This window comes from Cygnus olor, chromosome 3, assembly GCF_009769625.2.
Source record: "Cygnus olor isolate bCygOlo1 chromosome 3, bCygOlo1.pri.v2, whole genome shotgun sequence".
NCBI lineage: Eukaryota > Metazoa > Chordata > Aves > Anseriformes > Anatidae > Cygnus > Cygnus olor.
This window is the reverse complement of record NC_049171.1, coordinates 1,574,563-1,597,662: the sequence shown is the minus strand read 5'-3', so window position 1 is coordinate 1,597,662 and position 23,100 is coordinate 1,574,563. Positions and strand designations below refer to the sequence as shown.

At 62.7% G+C, this 23,100-nt stretch overlaps 3 protein-coding genes across 9 annotated transcripts in view; 1 reads left to right on the top strand and 2 right to left on the bottom strand.

Annotated features, from left to right (window-relative positions):
• Positions 1-1,180: 1,180 nt before the first annotated feature.
• DNAJC27 (DnaJ heat shock protein family (Hsp40) member C27) lies at positions 1,181-7,235 on the bottom strand. The gene is made up of 8 exons (XM_040552302.1): positions 6,997-7,235; positions 5,607-5,689; positions 5,047-5,116; positions 4,154-4,318; positions 3,741-3,863; positions 3,344-3,504; positions 1,880-2,055; positions 1,181-1,812 (listed from the first exon to the last, which is right to left on the bottom strand). The coding sequence occupies exons 1-7, from the start codon at positions 7,081-7,083 to the stop codon at positions 1,923-1,925; spliced, it is 822 nt and encodes a 273-aa protein (XP_040408236.1). The 5' UTR covers positions 7,084-7,235; the 3' UTR covers positions 1,181-1,812; positions 1,880-1,922.
• Positions 7,236-7,321: 86 nt separating this feature from the next.
• The window catches only part of EFR3B (EFR3 homolog B), a 39,936-nt gene continuing 24,157 nt past the window's right edge, over positions 7,322-23,100 (top strand). Inside the window, exons 1-4 of one of the 7 annotated variants that reach the window (XM_040552295.1) lie at positions 7,322-7,426; positions 7,965-8,009; positions 22,055-22,131; positions 22,646-22,773. In XM_040552295.1, the coding sequence (XP_040408229.1) occupies positions 7,402-7,426; positions 7,965-8,009; positions 22,055-22,131; positions 22,646-22,773 (275 nt within the window). In that variant the 5' untranslated portion in view covers positions 7,322-7,401. Of the gene's footprint in view, positions 7,654-7,964; positions 8,010-10,656; positions 10,796-11,781; positions 11,891-18,436; positions 19,216-22,054; positions 22,132-22,645; positions 22,774-23,100 lie in introns of those variants that run through there. The other 6 variants (XM_040552296.1, XM_040552298.1, XM_040552299.1 and 3 more) reach the window with 6 other exon arrangements.
• LOC121067588 (transcription initiation factor TFIID subunit 4-like) lies at positions 7,736-11,279 on the bottom strand. Its single transcript, XM_040552300.1, has 2 exons — positions 10,102-11,279; positions 7,736-9,837 (listed from the first exon to the last, which is right to left on the bottom strand). The coding sequence occupies exons 1-2, from the start codon at positions 10,847-10,849 to the stop codon at positions 9,524-9,526; spliced, it is 1,062 nt and encodes a 353-aa protein (XP_040408234.1). The 5' UTR covers positions 10,850-11,279; the 3' UTR covers positions 7,736-9,523.

Genomic DNA, 23,100 nt, shown 5'->3' with positions numbered 1-23,100 from the left:
CCACCGAGCGCTGGGAAGAAGGGGGGCAGTACCTGCAGGCACCCCGACGAACGGAGGCTTTCTGTTCTCCGGCGGCGGCTCCCGGCTGAATTGCTGGATGCCAAAGGGCAATTCGGGAGCGCGTGAGGAAGCACGCAGCCAGCGCGGAGATGTGCGCACAGGGGGCGAGGACGGAGCCCCCCACGCCCCCCAAGCCTCTGGGTGCTCGAGGTCCCCTGAAGGCAGCCAGGGAGGGCTGCAGGCCCACATCACGTCCCCGTGGGGCTTCCCGAGCTGCCTCATTCCCTCGGTGCCTTAGCCCAGCTCCCCGCTCTGCAGGGTTGATTCACAACCTCCATCACCCTCGAGGGCAGCTCTTCGCCACCAGCCTCGGCCGGAGCCGGCTGGGGAGGAGAGAAATGAGTCAAAGGGCAATTAAACATTAACAGCAAGCAGCCGCAGCGGGAGGACAGCTCACAGGGCTTCCTTTGTTCCAAAGAGGTGGTGGTGGTGGTTGGGGGGGTTTAATTTATAAAAATAACACAGCTTCGAAGGTCACCGGCATCGCTCGACGTGACAGGCGTGGGTAAAGCGTCGCCAAACGTACGGGCAGCTCCATAAACAGCCGGGAGAAACCCCAGAGCAGCGAGCAGCGGCACCTGAGGAGCGAGCTTTGGGGGGGGGAGTGTGCAGGGCTGGAGAGCCCCCGAGCAGCGGGAGCCGAGGCAGCCTTAAAACAACTCGGAGATCTCGCCCTCAGAGCGAAGCACACCATTCAGCAGCAGCATTATTTGCCCTCCTCAGTGGAAAAAACGCAGAGAAATAGGTTCGGTAGGGATACGTGGAGCTATTTTACACATTAACCCTTTGTAGCAGCACCTCCCCTCGGCTGCAGCTGCACCAGAGGAGCAGAAAGTGCTTCCCAGCGGGACAGCTGGTTTCTTCTGCCCAGAAGAAAGCAGAAACCGAAGCGATGCAAAAAGATGCTGGCCTTAAAGGTCCTTAACGCTTCCTGCTAAGGAGGGGATCTACTGTTGATTTATGACATGTTTTAAGGGGAAACACAGAAAAGCTGCCTTGAGTGAAGAAATAAATAAATAAAAATTGCACTGACCACAGGGAAAAAAAAAAAAAAAACACAACAAAAAACAAAAAGGGTAAGTCTGGGGGTGGGTTAGGGACACACACACACACACCCCTGCACACTCTCGGTGGCTTTTGTTTCATAGCTCGGTGTCCTGGCCTTCCCTGCCAACCTCACACAGCAGCAAGGAAATAAAACGGGGTCCTGCCAAAACCACGGGACCCCAAGGGATCTCCCATTTCAGCCCGGCAGCCGTCGCGGCCATCACCTCCCTCAGAATCCCAATAGGCAGATCCCAAGCCCCTACAAGCACTTTTTGGGGTGACCAGCAATGAATGCCAAAAGGGAGTGGGGGGGGCTGCATTTTTTGGGGGGGGGGCTGTCTTACCCAGCCATGCCTAACGCGTTCCCATCGGGGGAAGGAGAGAGGGAGCGCGTGGCGTGAGGGACTGCAGCCTTTGGGGCTCTCCCTGACAAGTTTAGCTCAGGGAGAGGGAGGGAGGTGCCGTGATGAGGAGGTGAGTGCCAGGGGGAGAGCCCTCATCCTGCCAAAGGGACCTTCCTTGGCACCACAACAGTTTGGGGAGGAACTGGACACTCCCTGGAGCCAGTTCCTTCCCGCAGCAGCAGAGGTTTCCTCGAGCAAACCCCCCCCCTCTTCCTCACATTGCCATCGGCGCCCTTTGCAACACATCGCGAGCACGCTGGGGTCTTGCTCCCCTGGTCGGTGCTGGGAGTGCCTCTGTCCGTGCCAGCGGGTAAATCTGAGGAGGAGGGGAGCGCCCCACGGCCGTGCGGCTGACTGGGAGCTAGCCGGGAGGAGGAGGGGAAGGTTTCCAGCTCCGAGGGGCTCTGCTCCCTACTTGATGTTTTTGAGGAGCGCAGTCCGGGCGTTCACCACGGCTTTGAAGGCGTCTTCGCTGCCGGGAGCCACGCACTTGTCGGGGTGGAGCAGCACGGCCAGCTTCCTGTAGGCTTTGTTCACCTCGTCCCTAGGAGACAGCACAACAGCGACGACAGTGAGGGGAGCAAAGCTTTGGCTTGGCTGGCAAAGCACGGTAGGGTGAGGAGCTCCCTGTGCGGGCGCTTCTGAAGCCCTCCCTCGCTGGCACCATGGTTTTCCAGGCTTTGAAAGCGACGATGCGGACAAGGAGCTGAAGAAAAGCTCACGGGGCACTTCTCAGCAGGGCACAAGCAGAGGGAGAGGAGGAGAATCCCTCTCCTGGGGCAGGCACCCACCCTCTCCGCCACGGGACCGCGCGGGCACGAATCATCCCATCAAGCAGCCACGTGCCTCGGTGGCACCCCAGGAGCAGAAAGCTGGGAGACAGCGTGGGGGCACACGCACCCTGCCTCAGCTCCGCATCAAACCGCCTACGCACCGGGGCGAAGGCACTGCACGGCCCTTCAGCCCTTTAAGCCGTGGTGTCTAGGCCGAGGGCCGTGCAGAGATGGGGGGCACCTCGTGAGGGAGGTGAGTCCGTCCGCGCTAGGGATCAGAGCACAAACTGCCCTCGGAGCTGCTGAACTCTCCCCGTGGGTGCAAGGGGGCTGGAGGAGGGCTCTGCCTCAACGCGCACCTTTCGGAGAGCCGAGCCTTGGAGAACGGACGAGTCCTGAGTGACGTTACCCAAAAATCTACTCTCCTGGCCCTCTACAAAGTGTACGCAAGCATAATTCTCGTGTTTCAAAGAAAAGCAAGTAAGACATAGCCCTGGGGACTTGTTTTAGCTGCCCAAGTCACACAGCAGAACTGGGAGATTCAATATCCAACCCCTTCCACAGCAGTGACCAATTCCTAGCTAAAAGTTCTCTGAGGAAGGCAAGAGAAAGCTCATCTCGTGAGAGAACCGTTACTAGGTGGAAAAGCCGCCATCTCTCTTTGACAACGTGGGCAGCAGCCTTGCGGCAGCCTAAAAGCTTCTCCGGACCTGGAGAGAGCAAGGAAGGTAAAGCTGGAGCTGCTCCAAACATGCCGAGCAAGTGGGCGACCAGAGACAGCTCAGCCTGGAGGCAGGATGTGGGGCTGGGCAGCTGGAAGGGCTGGAAGTTCTCATGTTCATCACTCTCCACTTACCTTCGGCTTGGCTTGGCTGCCAGAAGGGGAAATCTCGTGCTCAGGACAGAGGGTTTCTTTTATATTGCCCTAATTTTGCGGCTAAACACAAACTACTTGTACCTGCCTGCTATACAAACCAAGGTGAGCTGCAGGCAGCTCGCTAAGAGACCACAGAAGCTACCAGAAAGATTACGGACTGTTAGGCATGAAGCCCCCCTCACCTGGTGGCTCCAGGCTTGACACCCAGCATGTCCCAGCTGTCCTTGCTGTTGCGGATCCTACGAATGGCGTCTGCCTGCTCTTTGGTGAAGCCGACCCCCATGCTGGAGGGGGGGCGCCTCCCGCCGTTGTCGCACAGGTCGATGATGGCAGAGTAGAAAGCCTGCAGACGCAGGAAGGAGTTAGCAGGAGGGAATGCTAAAAGTGGGGGGGGAAAAAAAAAAAAAAAAAGGAATGCTAAAGGGAAAGCTACAGCTTTCTTGGCGTGGCGCTTCACTGCAAAGCTACCTCTAGGGCAGGGGGCTAAGAGGTGTTGTGGGATTCAGGAATTTCGGAGGATGTTCTGCCATCCTGGGTCAATGCAGGGTCTGTGCCCTCCTCGCCTCCATCCCACGTTACCTGGAACATCTCGTTGATTCCCTCTCCCGTTTGCGCCGACGTCTCGAAGTAAAGAAAGCCCCGGCTCTCTGCCCAGAGCCGCCCCTCGCTTTCATCCACGCTGCGGTGCTTGGTGCAGTCAATCTGGAACGAGACAAGAGGCAAAGGTCGGAGCCTGGCTGGGGCCTGCAGAGACAGCTGGAGCAATACAGCTCTGAAGAAAATCACCTAACGATGATCTGGTTGGAGAAGCTGATTGTTTATCCTGAAGGGATGGAGGCAGCATAGAAAGAAAGCACAGAAGATAAAAATAAAGAAGTCTGTAAGAGTTTCCAGGGTACAAATATAACGTAGCCTCTGCTTGATCCCTTTCTGACCGATGCGTGGTCACCACATTCTCAAAGCCACAAACTTGTCTCCCTACCGTGCCCTACCTTGTTTGCACAGACAACGAAGACGACGTTGTCCATGTTCCCGTGAGGGCCCAGCTCCTGCTTCATCTCGGCCAGCCACGCGTCCAGCGCGTCGAACGACTCTTTTTGGCCGACGTCGTAGACCAGGATGACTCCCTGCGTGTCCTTGTAAAACTCGTTCCTCACCTGCAGGGCCAAAAAACAGGGCCAAAAGCAGCTTTTTTTTTTTTTTTTTTGTAGCAGCAAAAGCTAGGCAAGTAATACCTTACTGGGCTACTCACGGGGAGCAGTCAACCTATAAAAGACCAATCTTTTACTCATATATATTTTTTTCTTTTACTTTTTACCTGGGCAGATAATGATAGGACAAAGGGGAATGGTTTTAAACTAAAAGAAAGGAGATTCAGATTAGATGTTAGGAGGAAATTCTTTACTAGGAGGGCAGTGAGGCCCTGGCGCAGGCTGCCCCGAGGAGCTGGGGGTGCCCCATCCCTGGCAGTGCCCAAGGCCAGGCTGGATGGGGCTGGGGGCAGCCTGGGCTGGGGGCAGGGGCTGTGCCCAGGGAAGATGTGCTGAAACTAGATGAGTTTTAAGGTCCCTGCCAACCTCAGCCATTCTGTGGTATGATTCTGTGAATCTCTGCACACACAAAAGAGCAGAGGCACGGTGGCAAACAAAGCATCAGACCAATAAATGGGGAGACTGTAAGGTCTGGGAATTGACTGAGAGACTCATTTGTGTGTGCTTGTGTGTCCCTGCGGACGACCCAGCAGGGCAGAGCGAGGATCCCGTGCCAGGCACTGGACCAAGCCCCTTGGGGATGCTGAGGAAAGCTGGCAGGTGCCAAACGCCTCGGGGGTGGGCAGGCTGAGGGCAGCTCTGCGGCGCGCTGCCCACGGCCGGGGCTGCCTTACCTCGTAGAAGAACGGGTGCCCCGCCATGTCAAAGATGTTCACTTTGATCTCTCGGTCCCTGATCTGCACTCTGAAAGAACAGGAAGGAAATGCTTGAGAATGCTCTGCCTCAACCCTCACACAGGCTGTGCCCCCAGAGGAATGCTTTTCCTCTGTGCCAGAGAAAGAGCTGGGTGATCAGGGCCAGAGAAATCAATACGAAGTTCCGATTGCATGGTTTAATGGCCAGAAAATTGCCCCAAGAGCTGCTCAGACAAGGAGGACAGCACCAGCTCTGGATGTAACGCGGCAATGGGGCTCTGTGCTACCCGAGGAAGGCGAAATGCAGATTATTTGATGTATGAAGCTAACACGGCAGAGCGTGGCTGCAGGTCTCTGCCCTGTACTCCACAGCATGCCCAGCTCAGGGCCGTGTGGTCACCCAGGAGCCGTGGGACACAGGACAGGCCCAGCACACATTTTCCCTTTGTCCCCCGCAGCAGACACCTCGCTGACCCGCCGGCAGCCCCCACACCACGTGGCTCACCCCTCTCCCAGCTCCTCACCATGAAGGTACTCACTTTGTGACGCCGTAGTCGATGCCGATGGTCGCCAGGTATTTGGGAACGAACCTCTTCTCGCAGTAGCGCTTTATAATGCAGCTCTGGGAGGAAGGAAGAGGGAAAGTCTCACCAGGAGGACACGGCACCGTGGGGCTGGGATCACACGGTCACATTAACGCTGAATTAGTCGACAGCCTCCAGCCTGCTGGGTGGCTGCAGAGACATTCTCTGCCCTAAGTCCCTAAACCAATTACTTAACTCATAACCAAAGTGCCAATATTTACCAGGAACAGTTTTCTTTCTGCAAAAGGAAGGAAAATCTAGGATGCCACCCCTGGGTGTTTGTTATTCTTTAAGCATTTGGAAGAGAAAGCTCAGATCCCCAGGGCTGGCCTCAGGACACGAGCTGGCAGCTGAGCGAGAATGAGGGAGCTGTGGGTGCATCAGAAGGGGAGATCTAAGGGAAATTTAAGGAGATTTAGGGGAAAACCACACTGTCCAGGCACCTCTTACCTGGCAAAAGGTTCTGCAGAGCCAGGCAAGGCCACGTCCACTGCTTTCAAGGCTACGCAGACTGCAGACTGCCTGTCTTTGCAGGTACGAGTGTCACAAAACTCTGCGGGGATTTATTCCCTTATTTAAAACCCCAAGCCTGGACAAGCCATTTGTTGACAGGGAGAAGCCAGACCCCCAAAATCTCGGGGAGCACCTCACGCTGCCTGCTCAGGCTGTCAAAAAACGCATTTAGGGACCCAACAGGCTCCCTCCAGCCCCAGTTCTGCCCTGACTGGCGGGTGAGACGTTGTTTGTGAGAGGAATTCAGCTGCTGTAGGCCTCGGAGAGAGAAATGCCCCAGGGAATAACGCCTGCTCACGCTGTTTTGGGGAAACCTTCGAGGTTTTTTTGCTCCCTGCGAGGCACTCGCCTGCCCCGAGGGGACTTTGAGGTGTCAGCCGTTTAAAGGACTTTTATTTTATTTATTTAACACGGAGGGAGGGCAGCACTCGGGAGAAGAACCCGAATGGGAACCGGGAGCCCCCCGCCAGGGACGGACCCTAAGGGCCGCGGGGTTCCCTCACACGGGGCCGGGTGACGGCCGCCGGGCCTTGGGTATGGACGCCGCCATGACACCCGCTGGGCGCCGCCATGACACCCGCCCGCAGCCATACAAGCCCGCCCCCGTCCCGCACGCAGCCAATAACCGCCGCGCCTCCACGCGTAGCCCCGCCCCCACCGCTGTCAATCACGAAAGCGCCTCACCAACCTTCCGTACGCAGCGAGCCGCTCTGATTGGCTCCCCCCTGCCGTGCTGGCGGCCAATCCGCGGCCTCCTTCGCGGGGCAGCCCGCTCCCCGATTGGCCAGCGGGCCCGTCCCTCATCGCCCGGCAGCCAATCGCGCCGCCTCACCTTGCCCACCTCCGCGTTGCCCATGGAGATGACTTTGATCCGCAGCGCCTTGCGCGGCTCCTTCCGCTTCGGCGCGTTCGCCTCCATGGCGGCGGAGCGGGCCCGGCTGCAGGCTGCAGGCCGCGGCGGGGAGCGGGGCCGGGGCCTCCTCAGCGCCCTGCGCCGCCGCTCGCGCGAGACTTCCGGGTTCTTCCCGTCCCCACAGCAACGGCGGCGGGCGGAGATCTCGCGAGATTTCGCGCGGGGGGGGGGCGGTTCGCGCCGCTCTGACGGGGAGGGGCGGGGCGGGAGGGGGGAGGGGGCAGCAGGGTCCCCTCAGCGCCCTCTCAGCGCCCCGGGGCTCACGGGGAGCCGCTCCTTGAGCTCACTGCAGCTTTTTAGTACTCCGGGGGGCTTATAAAAGGGATGGGGAGAGTCTTTGCTCAGTCAGGTGTTGATAGGAGGAGCGGGAATGGTTTTAAACCCGAGGGGGAAGTTTAGGTTATGGGGGTCGGGAGGGAATCCTTCCCTCAGGGGGTGCTGAGGCGCTGACACGGGCTGCCCGCAGAGGCTGGGGATGTCCCGTCCCTGAGGTGTTTTGAGGCCAGGTTGGGTGAGGTCCTGAGCCTCGTCTGAAAAGGAAGGTGTGGGGAGCTGGGGGTCGGCCTCTTCTCACAGGTAACCAGTGGTAGGACCAGAGGGAACGGCCTCAGGTTGTGCCGGGGGAGGTTCAGGTTGGAAATGAGGAGACATTTCTGCTCAGAAAGAGCGGTCAGGCACTGGGACGGGTTGCCCAGGGAGGTGGTGGCGTCACCGTCCCTGGGGGTGTTCGGCAAAAGGTTGGACCTGGCGCTGGGGGACGTGGTTCGGTGGTGACAGTGGTGGTGGGGTTGGGTTCAAAAAGAAGGGTCTGGTCTTGGTTAGGGGCCGTTGGGCAGCCATCCCCAGGGCCCCGTGTTGTAATTAACATCTTTAATTGCTCGTTCTAGGCGCTGATGAGAAGGAGCAGCTCTGCATCATGCCTCGAAGACAAGGTAACAGGAGGGGGACACGGCGGCTCCGTGGCTTCACCTTCACCAAACTGGGTGACACCAGTGAGATGGGGGATTTATGGACACCAGCAGGGCTGTGTCCCCCTTAGAGGTGGCTAATAAGGAGCCGCTGGGGATTTTGAGCCCCCTTCCACAATCACCTCTTGGTCAGGAGATCCCCAGGCAGGGGACACGTGATCTGAGTATCTCTGGGGGCTTCATGGTCATGTACATAGCTTAACCATCTCTCAGCTCTTTGGGACTTCACTGTCACAGTAAAGATGGACCTGAGAGGGTTTTCCTCTCCCAAACTCCTGCTGGGGGCAAGGGTCAGGCTTGTGAGAGTTCCTGTCTGGAACAGGGGGTGGCAGGGCACCTGGAAAGGTGAGGAAAGGGATTTTATTGCACAAAACTTGGGAATACGCTGGCTGCACACGCTGCCACCACCTCCTCCCAGGCACCGCGGCTGTGGTGGGGATCACTGGTGTGTGCCGCAGTGTTGAGTCCTCGCTGCCTCTTTTGGCTTCCTCCTGAGTGGCGGCAAGAAGCTGCTCTGACAGATCTGTTATGGGCAGTTTGGGAACCTTCTGCCTCATTATCTGTTCCCATAAATCTTTGCCAAAAGAGCCCCGCTGTTACACGTCTCCGGGTGTTTTATGGCTCCAGCTCTGCTCTTCATCTTCATGTCACCTTATCTTTAGGTTTGTTCTTTGTTATCTTCCTTTTGTTCTTCATCTTCCTGCTGTCTGGCCCCTTGATGAAAGCAGGCGCACGACCCTCTGTGGCACTGTAAGCTGATCCCTTTAACCCTTTCTCCATGGGTCCTATGCATCCATGCAGAGGCATTTCTGGTCATACGCATGTTAACGGTTCTTACAGACCTGTCTGGGAGCTGGTTGAGGGAATTCAGCTCTTCCTCCTTGAGATGCCAGCTGGGACATCTCAGCAGCAGCGTGGCGACGGGTTTATGCTGCCTGCTGCCGCGTGGGGAGCGTGTGCCGCTCTGCTCAGAGCGGTGTGAGAAAGGGGGAAATTGGGATTTCCTTCCAACCTGGCCCAAGCGTGTCCTTTGGTCTGTTTGGAACAGAGGTGAAAGAAAGCTCGCTTTATTCTCCTTGTTTTGCTAGCGGATATAAAGCCCTCTGTGGGGTTTTCTCTGGGCTGGGAGAGAGAGAGCCCCTCCGTGCCTGGGCAGGAGGTGGAGGGCGATGGTTTAGCACCGTGCCAACGTCTTCCGTGGGTTTGGGCAGCGTAAGGGCTTAAGGCAGCCCTGATGCCTTACGGGCTTGGGATACGGTACCAGACACCGTACCAACAGCTTTAGGGATAAACGGTTTATCTCTAAGTAATGGTGCAGTAATAAATACAGATCAGCAGTGCAATTGCCCGGGTCTTAATGACAGCAGACCCAGTAATTCACCAGTGCTGGGCTAGACTTCCTAGCCGGGCACGCAGCGACTTCCGCGACCGCGGCAGGAGGCAGGGCACGGCTTCTCCTGACAAGCGACCGGGGCCAGCTAAAAATACGTAATGCCAGGAGCAAAACAAGTGAGAAACCCCGCGAGGTAAGGATAACGGCCGGGGAATGAAGTGAGGTGCTGAATATTCCCACGGAGGTGGGAGACCCCCCCCCCCAAAGGGAGATCGCTGCCGGCTGGGTTTGGCTGGTTTTGAGCCGTTGGGGTTGGGGTGCGGGAGGCAGAGCGTGACTCGGTTTCCCCACCTCGAAACCAGGTGTGGTGCGGGTACGTCTGGCCCCGGGGGATGCGCTGGGGACCTATTATGGCAGAATGACAGTGGGTTTTGTCCTCCGGAGCTGGGGCGTCTCGCCCTGACGCCCTGCGAACGCCAGCGCTCCCGGCGGAGGTGCCCTCGGGGGACCCGTCGCAGCTGCGGGGCGGGCGCCGGCCGCCTTTCTGGCGGCGATCGTCCTCCGGCCGCCGCTCGGGGCGTGTTCCGCCTGGCGCCGTGGCAGCGTCCTCGTCCTTCCCGCGCCGGGCGCGTGCGACGAAGGGATCCTCGTGCCAGGAGCGCCGCGGAGACGTGCGAGGGGCGTGGCGTTGCGCGCGGAGGAGCGTCGAGGCGCGCGACCAGCCCGTCCCCGGGCGCCGTGCAAGCGACGTGGCCGCTGTCGGCACCAGAACAGAGGCGGGTGCGTGAGGGCCGCCGCGAACACCCCGAGGGGCCGCGGGAACAGCTCCGGGGGAGCCGGCCTGTGGGCGTGGGGTTCGGTTCTGCCCCGGGCACGTGGCTGGCGAAGGGCTCGGTGCCGGAGACCCCGCTGCGGCTGCTGCTGCTGCTGCTGCTGCTGCAGCTCCGTGTCCATGGAAACAGCTGCGGGAGGAAGGAGGGAGCAGAGGGACCGGGGACACACGGACGTGCCTGACAAAGGAGGTGCCCGGGGCGAGCGGCTCCCCGCTGCCGGCCTCCCTCCCGGCATGACTGCCGCTGCTCCGCGTCGCCGCCGTCCCCCGGTGCCTGCGGGCCACCTCCTCGCCGCCGGGCTGCCCCGCAGCAGGTCCCCGGGGCCCGGAGCAGGGCAGCCCTCGGTGCCCCACGTGCCCGCCGTGCTGAGCTCGGCACCCCGGTTCCGAGCCTGAAGCGGGGACAGGGCCGCTTGTCCCGACCCCATCCCCAAATAATTCGGCCGCCCGGGGGAGAGGCCGGGGGTCGGCCGGCTCCCGGGCGGTGACCGTGCCCCGTGCAGAGCCGTGCCGGGACCCCCCCCCGGGCAAGGCTGGAGTGCGTCGGGGTCCCCGCGGTGGCACGACCCAGCGTGGCGATGACAGGTAGGGGCCGACGGGAGCGGTGCTGGCGGTGGGGAGGGTTTGATTCCTCTCCATCCTTTTCTTGCGCCGCAGATCGGGAGGAGGAAGGTCCCGGAGGCAGCCTGGACCCGCACCCCGGCTCCGGGCAGGGGTGCTCGTGTCCGGCCCGGCTCTCGGTGGCCGGAGCCGCTTCCAGCGGTGGCAAATGCGGGGCTTTGCGCCAGCCCGGTGTGTTTTGGGCAGAGCTGAGGGGAGCTGGCGGTGACCGGGGTTGGGGCCGCGGCTGCCGCCAGGTCCCCAAAGGGCCTCCCTATAGCGCTGTCCCGGTGACCGCCGTGTCCCTTCGCAGCGAGCCACTGGTCCCAAATCCTTGCAAGCTAAGGGACGGGGGTTTCTGGGGCAGGAGGATTTGCCACGTCTGGCTCGGGCTCTGCCCTCCCCGCCGCGTTTTACCCCGAGGCTTTCGATTTGCTCCGGGCTCAGCAGCGATGCCCGGCAGCCCCAGACCTCGAGGTGACGGCCGCCGCGTCCCCCGCGCCAGCCCCGGGGAAGGGGGCTCAGCTCCGCCACCCGGGGAGCCCGCAAGGCGGATTAACCCCCCGAGATGTTTTAATTAAAGCATAAACTTCCCTGCAAGCGGGACTGGGGAGGCGTCAGCCATTGCCTGATGAGCGAGCCGGGGGCTTCGCCGCGTGGGCGGCCGGGGGGGGGGGGGGCTCCTGCAGCCTTTTGTGGGCACCTCGAGCGATCGGCGGCCCCAACCCCAAATGGGGGGGGGGAGGGGGGGGGGGTCTCACGCCCGCGCCCCACATCCAGGCTCTGGCACTCAGGGGGGCACCGTCCCACGGCAGGGACCTGCGGGCGGCTTCCCCCCGCTCCTTCGCAGGGCTTCGGCCCCGCTGAACCGAGCCGTGCCGAGCCGTGCCAGGGGCGGGCGCTGCGGCCGTGCCTGCGGGAGGAGCCGCTGCTGCGGTGCCGCCCCCCCCCCCGTCCCCCCCCCCACCTTCTTCCCCGGTGCCGCCCCCGGCCGGCAGAGCCGGGCCCGGGCACCGCCGTTTTCAGGCGAACCGAGCCGGGCCGAGCCGAGCCGAGGCGGGGCAGCAGCAGCGATGTACGGTGAGTGCCCGCGGAACCGGGCCGGGGCCGTGCGAGACCCCCGCGTTGGGTTCAGGGCACCTCGGCCGGGCTCTGAGCCCCCCCCCCCCCCTCCACCCCCCCCAACCCCGTGCGCCCCGGGGTGTCCCCGCTCCGGTGTTTGGGGGGGGGGGGCTCGTCCTGTACCGGGTCGGGGTCCCCCCCCCCTCCTTGCTGGGGGTGTCCCCTCTTTGGGGTTGGAGGGATCCCGGGCTTGTATAGGGCCGTGCACCCCCTCGTTTTCTGGGGGGAGCCCCCTCGGAGGGGTTGGGGGAACCTCGGTCCTATATAGGGCTGCGTGACCCCATAGTGGCTGGGGGGTGCCCCCTCTTTGGGATGGGGGCACCTCCGTCCTGGGCACACCCCCAGTTATTGGGGGGTGACCACTTTTTAGGGCTTGGGGGCGGGGGGACACTTTGGTCTTGTATAGGGCCGTGCGTCCCCCCGGTTACGGGGGGTGACCCCTCTTTGGGGTTGGGACACACACGGTGGTCCCATAAAGGGCTGTACACCCCCTTTATCAGTGGGGCATTGCCCTGTTCCTGGGGGGGGGGGGGTCTTTTAACCTCCCCCCTCCCCGTTAACCGCATTAGCCGCCCAGGTTCCTGGGGTGGTGTGCTCCCCAGGGCCGGGAGGGAAAGCTCCTTTATGGGACTGCTGACCCCAGATTACGGGGGAATCTCCCAGTCCTTTGTGTGGGGAAGCCTGGAGTGCTGTATAGGGTTCTCCAGCTCCACCTGGTTACTTGGGGGGGGGGGCGGGTCCCACACCCCCCACCCCATAGCAGGAGAGATTTGGCCCTATATACGAGCACCCCCCTGCGACGCTGAGGGCTTGCTGGTCCTGACGTAGAGCTCGGCCCTATATACCCCCACGCACCCTGGGGTGTTCGGAGCTCTTCGACCCCAAGGCCGCCCTGGAAGCGCAGCGGGGCGATGCCAGGCGTAACGGGGAGCAGCTGGCCGCCCCCCCGCCCCGGGGCAGCGGGCTGCGCTAAGCTGCCGGGAGATTTTTGGGAAGGGCTCGGCGGGGGGGTGGCCGGGTGGCAGCGGGCTCTTAAATCCTCCCTCCCTGCTGCCCGAGCATCCTTCCCGAGCTGTCGGCACGGGGGAGAGCGCTGCAGAAGTGGGAACCCCCGTCCCCGGGGCCCCCGGTTTGTGGGGTCGCTGCCGGCTGAGCCCCCGCTCAGCGAGGAGCTGCGGTGCCAGGGGTGAGCGCAGCGTGGGCACGGTGCTTTCCCCCGTCCCCTGCGTGACGGGGTGCTCGATTTTGGGGCCCGCCGGGGCCGCACGCGGAGCGGGGACGCGTTGGGATGCCGCACGGGGGAGAGGAGCCGAGCCGGCGGGTTTGGGAGCGGATTTCCACCTAGCGGGGCCACGGGGAGGGAGGCCGAGGCGGGACGCCTGGTTTCCTCTCCTTTTTTTCCTCTCCTCCCCTCCTCACGGTGCTGACTCCTCCGTGGCCCTCCCGTTGAGTCATTCAGGTCTCCGAGCCGGTATTTTTCCACCCGCAGAACCAGGGGGACGCTTCCTTCCCCTCCTTGCCCTGGGGCAGCTCGCGGTGAACGCGGCTGCCTCGCGCCCTGGGGACACGCGGCCCCTCGCTGCCCCCGATAGCCGAGCCCGTCCGTCTGGCCACGGACGGCAGCAGCGCTCCCAACTGGAGCTGCGAGACCCCAAAAGCCCCGGCAGCCCCCCCCCGGTGTCGGGCTTGTGGCGTGGTTGGGGTGTGACGCCCTCCGCTCGTCCCTCGGCTGCCCGCGGGGAGGTGACCCCGTGCCACATCTGGCCGCAGCTCCTCCGCTGCTCCGAAATCCGCGGTCTCGGGGATGCCCCCGCTCCGAAATCCCCGAATCCGCGGCGTTTCCTCCCAGGATGTAGCGTGAGGAAGGGCAGAGCGTCCCCGGGGAACCTGAATGTGAAGCTGAGGACAAACGCCAGGCCGGTCCCTTCGCCCGTAGCGCCGGGGGCCGGGCGCTGCTGCGGCTCGCGGGCCTGGAAAGCTTCCAGGAGCTGGCAAAGCTCCGTGGGATGCTTCGGATGATGCGAGGCGCATTAGGGATGCGCGGGATTATCGGTATCTCTTTAATCTCTCTTTTAACCGTCCCTCGGCCTGCGGGAGGGATTAGATGGGTGCCTGCTGGGGGAGTTTCGCTCTGCGGGCAGGACGCTCGCTCCGTTTTGGGGACCTGCCTGGCTCCCGGGGAGGTGTTTTAGGGGCACGGTGCCCTCCCGCCCTGCACATCGGTCCCTCTAATCCCGCAGCGCTGGCATTCGTGTGCACGAGGCGAGGGCTTCGGGGGAAGCTCTGCCTGGTTTCTGCCCGCCTCTGGTTTCCTTTCCCAGCCGCCGGTGAAAATGGGAGAACTGAGCTGCGAGCCCAGCCCGGGCAGCCGGTGCCGAGCGAGCCAGGCGCGTGGCTTCGTGAGCCCGGCCTTCGTTTCGCTCTTCCCGTCTCCCGTGGCAGCTCGCTGTCCCGAGCCAGGCTCAGGGATCAGCTCCTCCTCGGGGTATTTCGCGGCACGGGAGCTGGGGTCCTGCTAATGGGCTGGTGATCGAGCCTGGTTGCCCCGTGCCTGGGGGCTCTCTGATGGTCCCGGCCGCAGGGGTAGCCCGTGCTTTTGTGCGCCGCGCTCTGTGCGCCGAGCACCGCGGTCTCCGGGAGGCAGGGGCTGAAACCTGAAATCCCTGCGAAAGGCCGAGCGAGCCCGGGGGGCTGCGGGACCGGCTTCGCGGGCAGAGCGTGGGGTGAGAGCCGGCAACGCCGGGGACGGGACGGAGTTCGCCGTCCCGTGGGTGCTTCCCAGCGGGGTTTGGCCGTCCCCTGCTACGTTTGGCAGCCGTGGGGCCCCGTCGGAGCTGCGGGGCCAGCCTTTGAGCCGTCCCCAGCCCGGCCAGCCACGGGGTTTGTTTCCGCCACGCTCCCTCCCTGCGCTTTCTGCCGGCACGAGCTGTCTCCTCCCACACCAGAGGAGCTGGAAATAGAGGTTCCCTTTTTTCGGCGGCGGGGGAAAGGAGGCTTTTCGGCTACCCGGGGAGGAGGCGTTGCCGGCGGTGGGCGCCAGCAAGGCCCCTGCGAGCTGCCTGGGGCTGCCAGCGCGCCGCTGAGTCGCAGCCAGCAGCGGACGGGTTTTGCGCTAAATAAATCGCGCTCGGTGGGACTGGATGGCTCAGCAGGGGGACGCGAAGTGCAATTAAGCTCTCCGCAAATTAATTCAGCGCTCGTGGAGGAAAAGGGGCTGGTCGCGGCGCCGGGGGCTTTCCCGAGCCACGGCTCTCCTTCGGGTTTGGGCTAAACCTCGACGGCTGTGGTCGTGTCCAGGGCTTTATTTTGGGCACGCGTCAGACGGCACCCGCGCGTCCGGCAGCGTTGGACATCCGCAGTGAAGACGGGGGGGACTCCTCTGCCCGGAGCGAGCGCCGGAGGGGACGGTGCCAGGCCGGTAGCTGGCGTTGCTCGCGTCGAAGCTCGTCAAGCCCGACGGCTTAAGGGGCTCTGGTAATTGGTCGCACAAGCGGTAATTGCACAAGCAGACGCGCTCCCGGGGATGCTGAGCTCTCTGCGGCGCCGTGGCTCTGTGGCAGGGCGCTCTGCCCCGGCGCCTGGAGTTGTTCCCCCCTCCCTCCGCAGGGGCTGCCAACAGCTCAGGAAGGATGGAGGGGAGCGTGGCCCTGGTGCCTTCATCTCACTTCTCTCTAAATGAGGCCGTTTGGTTACGTTTCCTGCCAAAACGACAACTAGCTGCGGGCTTTGATTTAGCAAATCTTGAGGAAACGGGGAACCACAAGAAGGCGTCCGGTCAGCGTCTCGCCTTAAACCTCACCGCGTTTTTGTGGGACGCGCACAAATCTTTTTTTTTTTTTTTTTTTTTTTCCTTTTCTTTCCTTGGAAAACCTTTCCGGCTTGCAAGCCTTCCCGTGCCCTCTGTGCCGCGTGGGGCAGGGGCCTGGGCTCACAGAATGAACCCGGCTCTTAACTAAGGAGATTTTGGAGGCTGCGGACCTCGACCCAGCTCTTAACTAAGAGCTGACTTAACTAAGTTGGCTTAACTGAGCGGAGTTTTGGAGGCTGCCTCTGCCGGCTGCCCTGCGTGCGGGACCTGCGCCAAAACCCCTGCGTCCACGCCGCGCCCAGCGAAGGTCTCGCATGGAGGAGCCGCGCTGCTGGCCGAGGCCGGAGTTTTGAGTGAAATTTCCTGCTGTTTAAGCTCTTTCCTCCCCCAGCTCTCCCGCTGCCGTGTGCTGTATCACGAAACCAGCCGCCCCTTAAGGCGCTTACCTCCCCTTCTCCTCCCCTCGGCTCGGCGCTGCCCGCCTGCCGCGTGCCTGACGCCAACCTTAACGCCGTTGCAGGGGGGTCGCCGTGGTTTTAATGCCCGGGTCTAATCACCGCAGCGAAATGTTAATTAGTCTGGCCGCTGGCGAAGCTTGGTGCGCGTGCTGCGGTGTCGACCCGGCGGGCTCAGCCGGGCGGCGAAGCGTAAATAATGGGTGGCCGAATCCGTCAGGGGCGCGTGCCGCCAGCGGGGCTGATTTACGTCCCCCCGCGTACCGTGGGGTCGCTGAAGCCGCGTTTGATGCCTCAGTACCTCGACGAGGCGATGGTTCTTCTCGAGGTTGGGCAGGGTGGGCCCAGCAGTGACGCTGGGTGCTCTGCACCTCTCCAGGGCGAGACCCCGCGAATCCGCGCGCGTCTTCCCAGCCCGGCCCGCGCGCCTTTGGAAGCGGGGAGCAAGGGGGAAGCGGCGAGTTTGGAAGGAGGCAGCGCGTTTGGGCAAATCCGGGTGGGGCTCAGCCACGCCAGCACCAAAACCAGCCTGGATTTGGCCCCCAAAACAGCTCCCCCGTAGGGTCACCGTGTGGGGGAACCGTCATGGGGTGACGTGTTGGCCCCCCCCCCCCCCAGGCCGTGGTGTGTGCCCCGGTGGAGGTAAGGCAAGAGCAAGGTGCGGAGGAGCGCCGGGGGAAGCTGCAGATTTAATTGCTCGGCTGAAAGGCTCTGCGCCTTCCCCAGCTCTGCCTGCCCCGTTACATGCGTCGGAGCGGGGGGCCTCTCACCTTTTTATGGCTGCTCTTTCTTTGCACGGGGACGTTGTGGACAGCTCGGGCTGGCGTCCAGCTCCCCTCCTGGCTCGGGGGCTGCCGCAGCCTCACCCCGTTCCGGCGCTGGGTGCCGCGAGGACGTTGGGCTGTGGTTTTAGTCGGTGCCCGGTGCTTTCAGCTCTCTTAAATGCGATTAGAGGGGAACTTGCTGGCGTGCTTCACAGCTCTGCCGTCCCGATTCACATCGGGATCCGCCCTGGCTCAGTGCGGGGCCTGCTGGCACCGAAGCTGGGTTTTTGGTGGTGTTTTCCTGCTTCTTCAGTTGGTGACAGGAGCTCAGAGGAACGCTTAAGAGAAGCCTTTCCCTTGGGAGGGCTTCCTGCTGCGCTCGCTCGTGGCTCCAGGGGTGGTTCTTGGGCAGGAGCGGGACCCGCAAAGCGGTGCCCGACAGAGCCACCAGCACCCATCGAGGCGCCGAATCTCCGAATCTGCCCCTTCTCCCTGCTGGCATTGCTTATTTCCCGCCTTCCCCGATATCTTTTCCTCTCTTGACGTGACCTGGGGCTCCCAGCTCCATCCTGCCCTGCGGGGACCAGGACCGAAAGGGCTCCGGGGCCAGCCCCAATATTGCTCGGTGCCATTTCCAACGTCATTTCTAACACGGAGATCTCGTCCTCCGCCCCAGGCGGGTTCACCCGCCGGGTGCCCAAGTCCCGAGGGATTCGGAGGCTGGGCACGGAGGAGACTCTCACGTCGGGCACGTAAATGAGATTTTGCTAAGCGGATTAGGGGAAGGTGTCTGGTTTGGTGCGTGGCTCGGGGGGGCAGACGGCAGCGGGCCGGCGGCGCGCTCCCTGCTTTCGGGCCCCTGTTGCTGCCTGGAGCTGAGCGAGCGACCTTCATGGCGGATTGGATTTAACGAGGGATTTTGCTCGATTTAATTAAGATTTATTTGCGATCAGTCGGAGTGCCCTTATTAAGGAAATTCCACGCCTCGAATAACGCGTCCGTGAGGCTTTTCGGCGGGGTTTATCGCCGGCGTGCCGCTAAAATGCGGAGAGGGGAGGGGGTTCATGGGGAAAGGGTCAAGGTCAGCGCGTGGTGGGAGAGTGCGCGGCCGTTACGGGCTGTGGGCTGTGTCCCGCTCTCCTCTGGCTGCTCTGCCATCCCAAAAGCCCCCGTTACAGCTGGTACCAGCGCCCCCCCCCCTCCTGGAAATGCGTGCCGTGGGTTTGTCTGAGAGCCCCGGGGCGTTGGAGCAGCGAAGTGGGGGTCGTGCTGGAGAGCCGCAATCTCTGCGACGGAAACGCCGTAATTATCCCCGATCAGATCGACTTTTCCTGGAGCTCCCAAAGCAAAGGGCCCTTTTGGCTCGCTTCGCCCCCCGGCGAGAGCACAGATGTGACCTGAGAGCGGCGAGGAGGAGCCCGAAAAGTGACCCCCGGGGGGGGGGGGGGGAGGGGGCGCGAGGCGGAGGTGACACCCGTGACATCGCGCACGTCGTCGGGGTGCCTGCGGGAGCCCCGAGTTTGTGGGTTCCCCACCTTATTCCCTCCGCAGGGGGGGGGGAAGGGGGTCACGTCGTGTTTCTCCGTGCCTCAGTTTACCCGTTCTTTAAGAAAATCCCCGCCCGTGGCTCTCGCGGCTGCAGGCTGCCGGCAGGAGGAGAGCGCGCAGCACCGCGCGGGTCCGTCCCCGCGCCTCCCTCATCCCCGGCTGCTCTTTTGGGGCCGGCTGCGACCCGCCGAGCCTCCGCCTTGTTAGCGCTGCTCACGCTGCTCATCTGCCAGCGACGCTAACGAGGGGCAGCCTTGAATGAGAGCTTTGGACCCTCGGCGGCCTTGCCGGACCGACCCCTGCACCCTGTCCCCCTCCACCCCCCCCCCCCCCTCCCCCAGGGATGCTCCCCGAAACGCCCGGCTCCCCAACCACCCCCGCGCACCCGCCGGCGGAGCGAAGCCAGCGCCGCGTTCCCAGCTGCCATCGGAGCCGCCTCGGTGACTCAGCAGCCGCGCTGAAAGCTCCCTTATTTATTTCAACGCCTGCTCCCGCTCGGCTGAGCATCGCCCCGCAGCGATGCTGCTGCTGCTGCCGCCGCCGGGCCGGCCCCACTCGCGGCGCTGCGAGGCCGAGAGCGGCGCCCCGAGCCCCCCGCCTTCGCCCCGGCCGCGATGGCTTTGAGCAGCTGGGTGCTGAGCCCCGCGCTGCAGCTCTGCGCCGCCGGCCCTGCCTGCTCCTGGGAGATGCTGCACGTGGCCGGAGCAGGTACAGTGTGTCCGTGTCGTGTCCCCCCCCCCCCCCCCCAGATTGCTTTTCTTTGGGGTGCTGGCTTGGGTTTGGGAGAGGGGAGCCGCTCTTCTGGGCTGCTGGCGGCACCAGCCTGGCCGCGGGGGTTGTTGCCAGCCCCGGCACTAAGATTTGGAGCGTTTGGGGACATTCCGTGCGGCCCAAACGGCTGATATTGGGACCAGAATTTATTTATTTATTTATTTATTTATTTAATTTATTTTCTTCTCTCTGGAGAGCCCTTAGGGGAGGGGAAATAAAGCGAGGAAAAACCTTCTGTTTCCTTCAAGCTCCGTGCTATTTTTGTTCCGGTTTCCTCAAGATCTGCGGTCTCCCTGTCTGTGCATACGTTTGTCCGTCCGGGCTGGGCCAAAACTGAGAGAAGGCAGGGGTTCGGGACGGGAAGGTTCCTCCTGGTTTGATGCAAACAGGCAGGGGGAGAGCGCCCAGCTGCAGTGAGCTCGGCCCTCGTACGAGGCATCAGAGAGTCGTGCCCGGAGCTGCTGCCCCGAACGAGGCTTTGTCCTCCCTCTGGCTGGAGCTGGGCCGTGTGGGATCCTGCCCACGGGTGTCCCGGCATGGTTTTGGGTGCGGGCAGCAGGGTGCTGGCCTTCCCCATCCAAAAAGAGCTCCAAGTGCTCCCTTGGGGGGGTGGCGGTGCCTGGTCCCCCCCCCCCCCCCCCAGCGGGCGCCCTGGGGCTTCGTCTCTGTCCTGCTGCTGCTCTGCCCGCAGGTGAGGCCTCGAAAACCTCGTTCTTGGAGAAGAAGGGGTCACGCCGGGTGAGAGGGAAGGCACTGGCTTTAATTAAGTAATTATTATCGATGGATCCCTGCTGGGTCTGCTCCTGGCTTCGTTCATCAGGGCGAGGGTGGCAGCTTGGGAACGTGGCTGCTCTCCCCGGGGTTAATCCTGAGAAATGCTCCGAAGTCCCGCTGCTGGAGTGGGGGATAACTGCCCGCGGGGCTGCGGGATTTAATGGGATCGCTTCCGGGGAAGCCCTCCGGCTATTTTGTAGGGTGAGCTGGCGGGCCCCGGGTTTATGGGGTCGCTGGGACCCGGCCGGGTGGGGTAAGTCGTGCCGCTGCCTCCGCTGTCCCGGGCGAAGGGAAGGCATTTAAGAGGATTCAGGTCATCGGGTGCTCGTTTGTGCGAAAGGCAAACGGGAATTTATTAAGAGGCCAGCCTAAAGGTACTTCGGGGAGGAAAAGAAAAATCGATGCGAGGCAGCTGAGAGGAGGGAGCGCAGCGGGTGCGGCGACCCGGGAGCGAACCAGGACAGCGGAGGGCTTTGCAGGGAGAGGGAGAGCACGAGAAGGAAGGAGCTCCGTGCCGCCCCGCTTCCTGGAAGTGCTGGTCCTGGGCACCCCAAACGGGACCCCGGAAGCGAAGGGCTCGGGCAGGAGCGAGCACGGCGCGGTGCCGCCTTCCAGCGGGGGCAGTCGCCGGCTCCCGCCCCCCCCCCCCGGCACAGCTTTGTCCCCTTAGCCAAAAAGCAGCCCCGCGTTGCTCACGCCTCGCCGGGGCTTTGGGGTGGCTGGCAGCATCCTGCTCCACGGCGGGCAGCATCCCGGTGATGCCAGGGCCAGGAAAACACGCTTCGTGCGGCGGCGGGGCTGGAGCCGGGGGGGACCCGGGGGTGCGAAGGGCAGCGCGTCCGCCGATCTTCGGGGGTTGGTTTGGTTTTTTTTGTTTTGTTTTGTGTTAAATGAACAAACTCCGCAGGTATTTCTCGGCGGCCAGCGCTGGCGTGGCTTTGTGCAGGGGATGTTGGCGGGGCGGAGGTGCTCGGGGTGCCGGATGCTTGTGCTGCAGCCGGCCCCGTGCTCGGCACGGGTGGGAGCGCGACGGAGGCACGGCTGTCCCACAGGACTGAAGATGGGAGCGCTCCGGCTGCTGTTGGGGATGTGCCATGGCCCTGAGAAACGTGGTGTGGCGGAGGGAGAAACACCCAGGCTACGGGGAATCCCTTCCCCCCTAGCGGCTCCCCAAAAACGGAGCAGGGAAGGGCAACCAGTTTGGGACGTTTGGTGGCTGGGGCTTTGCTCCCAATCAAGGAGAGGTTAATTAACGCCCCGCGCAGGGCGTTTTGGCCCTTGGAGAGGCTGCGTAGGGCATGGCTCGCGCATGGGGAGTCGAGCTGCTGTGACGGCTGAGGCACCCCAAAAAGAGGGGCTGCGTGCGGTAGCCTCCGGCTCCTGCCCCCGGTTCTGGGTGGTTTTACCCGGCGCTGTCACCGCTGAGCGCGGCGCCGTGGGTTGTGGGGTGGCACCGTGAGACACACGGGTGGCTTGGTGTCCTTGTGGGGTAGAGGGACTGCTGTCCCGTGCCGTCCCGCAGCCCGGAGGTAGGGGGAGAGTCAGGGGCGCTTGGTGGTGCTCAGCAGCTCAGCTTGGGGGGCTGCGAACAGGAAAACGCACTTTCCTTTCACAGTTTGCAACGAGATGTTCTCTCTTCCTTTTCCCTCTTGGTCTGAGGACCCGCAGAAGATCTCCTGAGGTGCAGAGACCCAAATTCAAGGGAGCTTTGTACCTCGGGGCGCTGCTTGCTTGGGTGAGAGAAGCAGCCCTGCGGTCCCACGTCAAATGGCGCTGGTCAACAGCCAATTCCCTGCCTCTCAGCTGCGGTTTTCTTCCCGGTTTTGTTTTTTTTTTCTTTTGGCTGCAAAAAGCTGGGTTGTCAGCAGGCTGGTGCCCTGCGCTGCAAGTCGGTGCCGCTGAATCCGGGGATGTTTTTCCACCGAGGGCATCTCCACGCAGGGCTTTGCCCAGGAGCTGAGGATTTTGTCCCTGCTCGCCAGCTCCGTCTCCTCTCTTCCAGGCGTGTGCGGCTGCTGCGGCGCCCTGCGTCCCCGCTACAAAAGACTGGTGGACAACATCTTCCCCGAGGACCCAGAGGTAAACGAGGCGCTGCTTCGTGCATCCGTGCTCCGCGGGGCTGCGGGGCTGCGACGTGACCTGCCCAAAACAGCTCCCGGGAGGCGGGGGGTGCTCTGCCTTCATAAAACCGCGTGGGGAGGAGTGCTTTTACTTCAAATCCGGTTTGTGAGCAGAAATCCGGAAGCAGCTCCTCCAGCCTCACTGCAGGACAGGCTTCCTATTCCCAGAGGTGCTGGGGCAGGTGGACGGGGACCGAGGTGCTGCCAAAATGGTTCGTGTTGTGTTCACGGCGTGGGGTGCTCGGCGGACGTTTCCACCAGGGTCACCCTCAGCTGTGGCACGTCAGAGGGCACTAAACTGGGGCCAAATGCAGCCCTCATTTGTGTTCCCCAGTGTCCGAGGAGTGGGGAAAGTGCTAGGAGGTGGCAGGGGTGCTCTGGGCACCTGCCGTCGCCGCCGGGGTTTGCTGCGACTCCTGATGTTCGCTGGCTCTGGCTGGGAGGCCCTGACGCCCTGCCTTGCTCTCTTTCAGGATGGGCTGGTGAAGACCAACATGGAGAAGCTGACGTTTTATGCCCTGTCGGCCCCGGAGAAGCTGGATCGCATCGGTGCCTACCTCTCCGAGCGGCTCATCCGCGACGTGAGCCGGCACCGATACGGGTGAGGGCTGGGAGGCTGTTTCGGTGCCCCTCTGTTATCGACATAAAGGCGGGCCAGAAGATAGGAGCGGGGTCTTGGGTACGGGGGATGTGTGGGGTACCCAGCTCATCCGCGTTCTGGGGTGTCCCGAAGCTTTTAGCATGCTGCGGAGGGACTGCAGCATGTCCTGCCTCCGGAAGTGAGATGTGGGAGCCCGCAGGGATGCGCAAACTCTTCGCGAAGTTGCAAGGGGCCAGGCAAGCTGGGAGCCACGCAGCATTCCCCTGGGGTTGTGATGCCCCTGCTTGAGGGCTCTGCGTGTGTACAGCACGTGTCCCCAGCCGCAGG

Excerpts from the sequence above, each read along its gene's own strand:
- LOC121067588 (XM_040552300.1), bottom strand. The coding sequence starts at position 10,849 with ATGGAGAGGAATCAAACCCTCCCCACCGCCAGCACCGCTCCCGTCGGC. Across the intron at positions 9,838-10,101 it reads TGCACGGCGCCCGGGGACGG|GGCGAGACGCCCCAGCTCCG; the intron begins GCTGGTCGCGCG and ends GCAGGGCGTCAG.
- DNAJC27 (XM_040552302.1), bottom strand. The coding sequence starts at position 7,083 with ATGGAGGCGAACGCGCCGAAGCGGAAGGAGCCGCGCAAGGCGCTGCGG. Across the intron at positions 5,690-6,996 it reads GCAACGCGGAGGTGGGCAAG|AGCTGCATTATAAAGCGCTA; the intron begins GTGAGGCGGCGC and ends CCTTCCTCCCAG. Across the intron at positions 2,056-3,343 it reads GTCAAGCCTGGAGCCACCAG|GGACGAGGTGAACAAAGCCT; the intron begins GTGAGGGGGGCT and ends GCTGTCTCCTAG.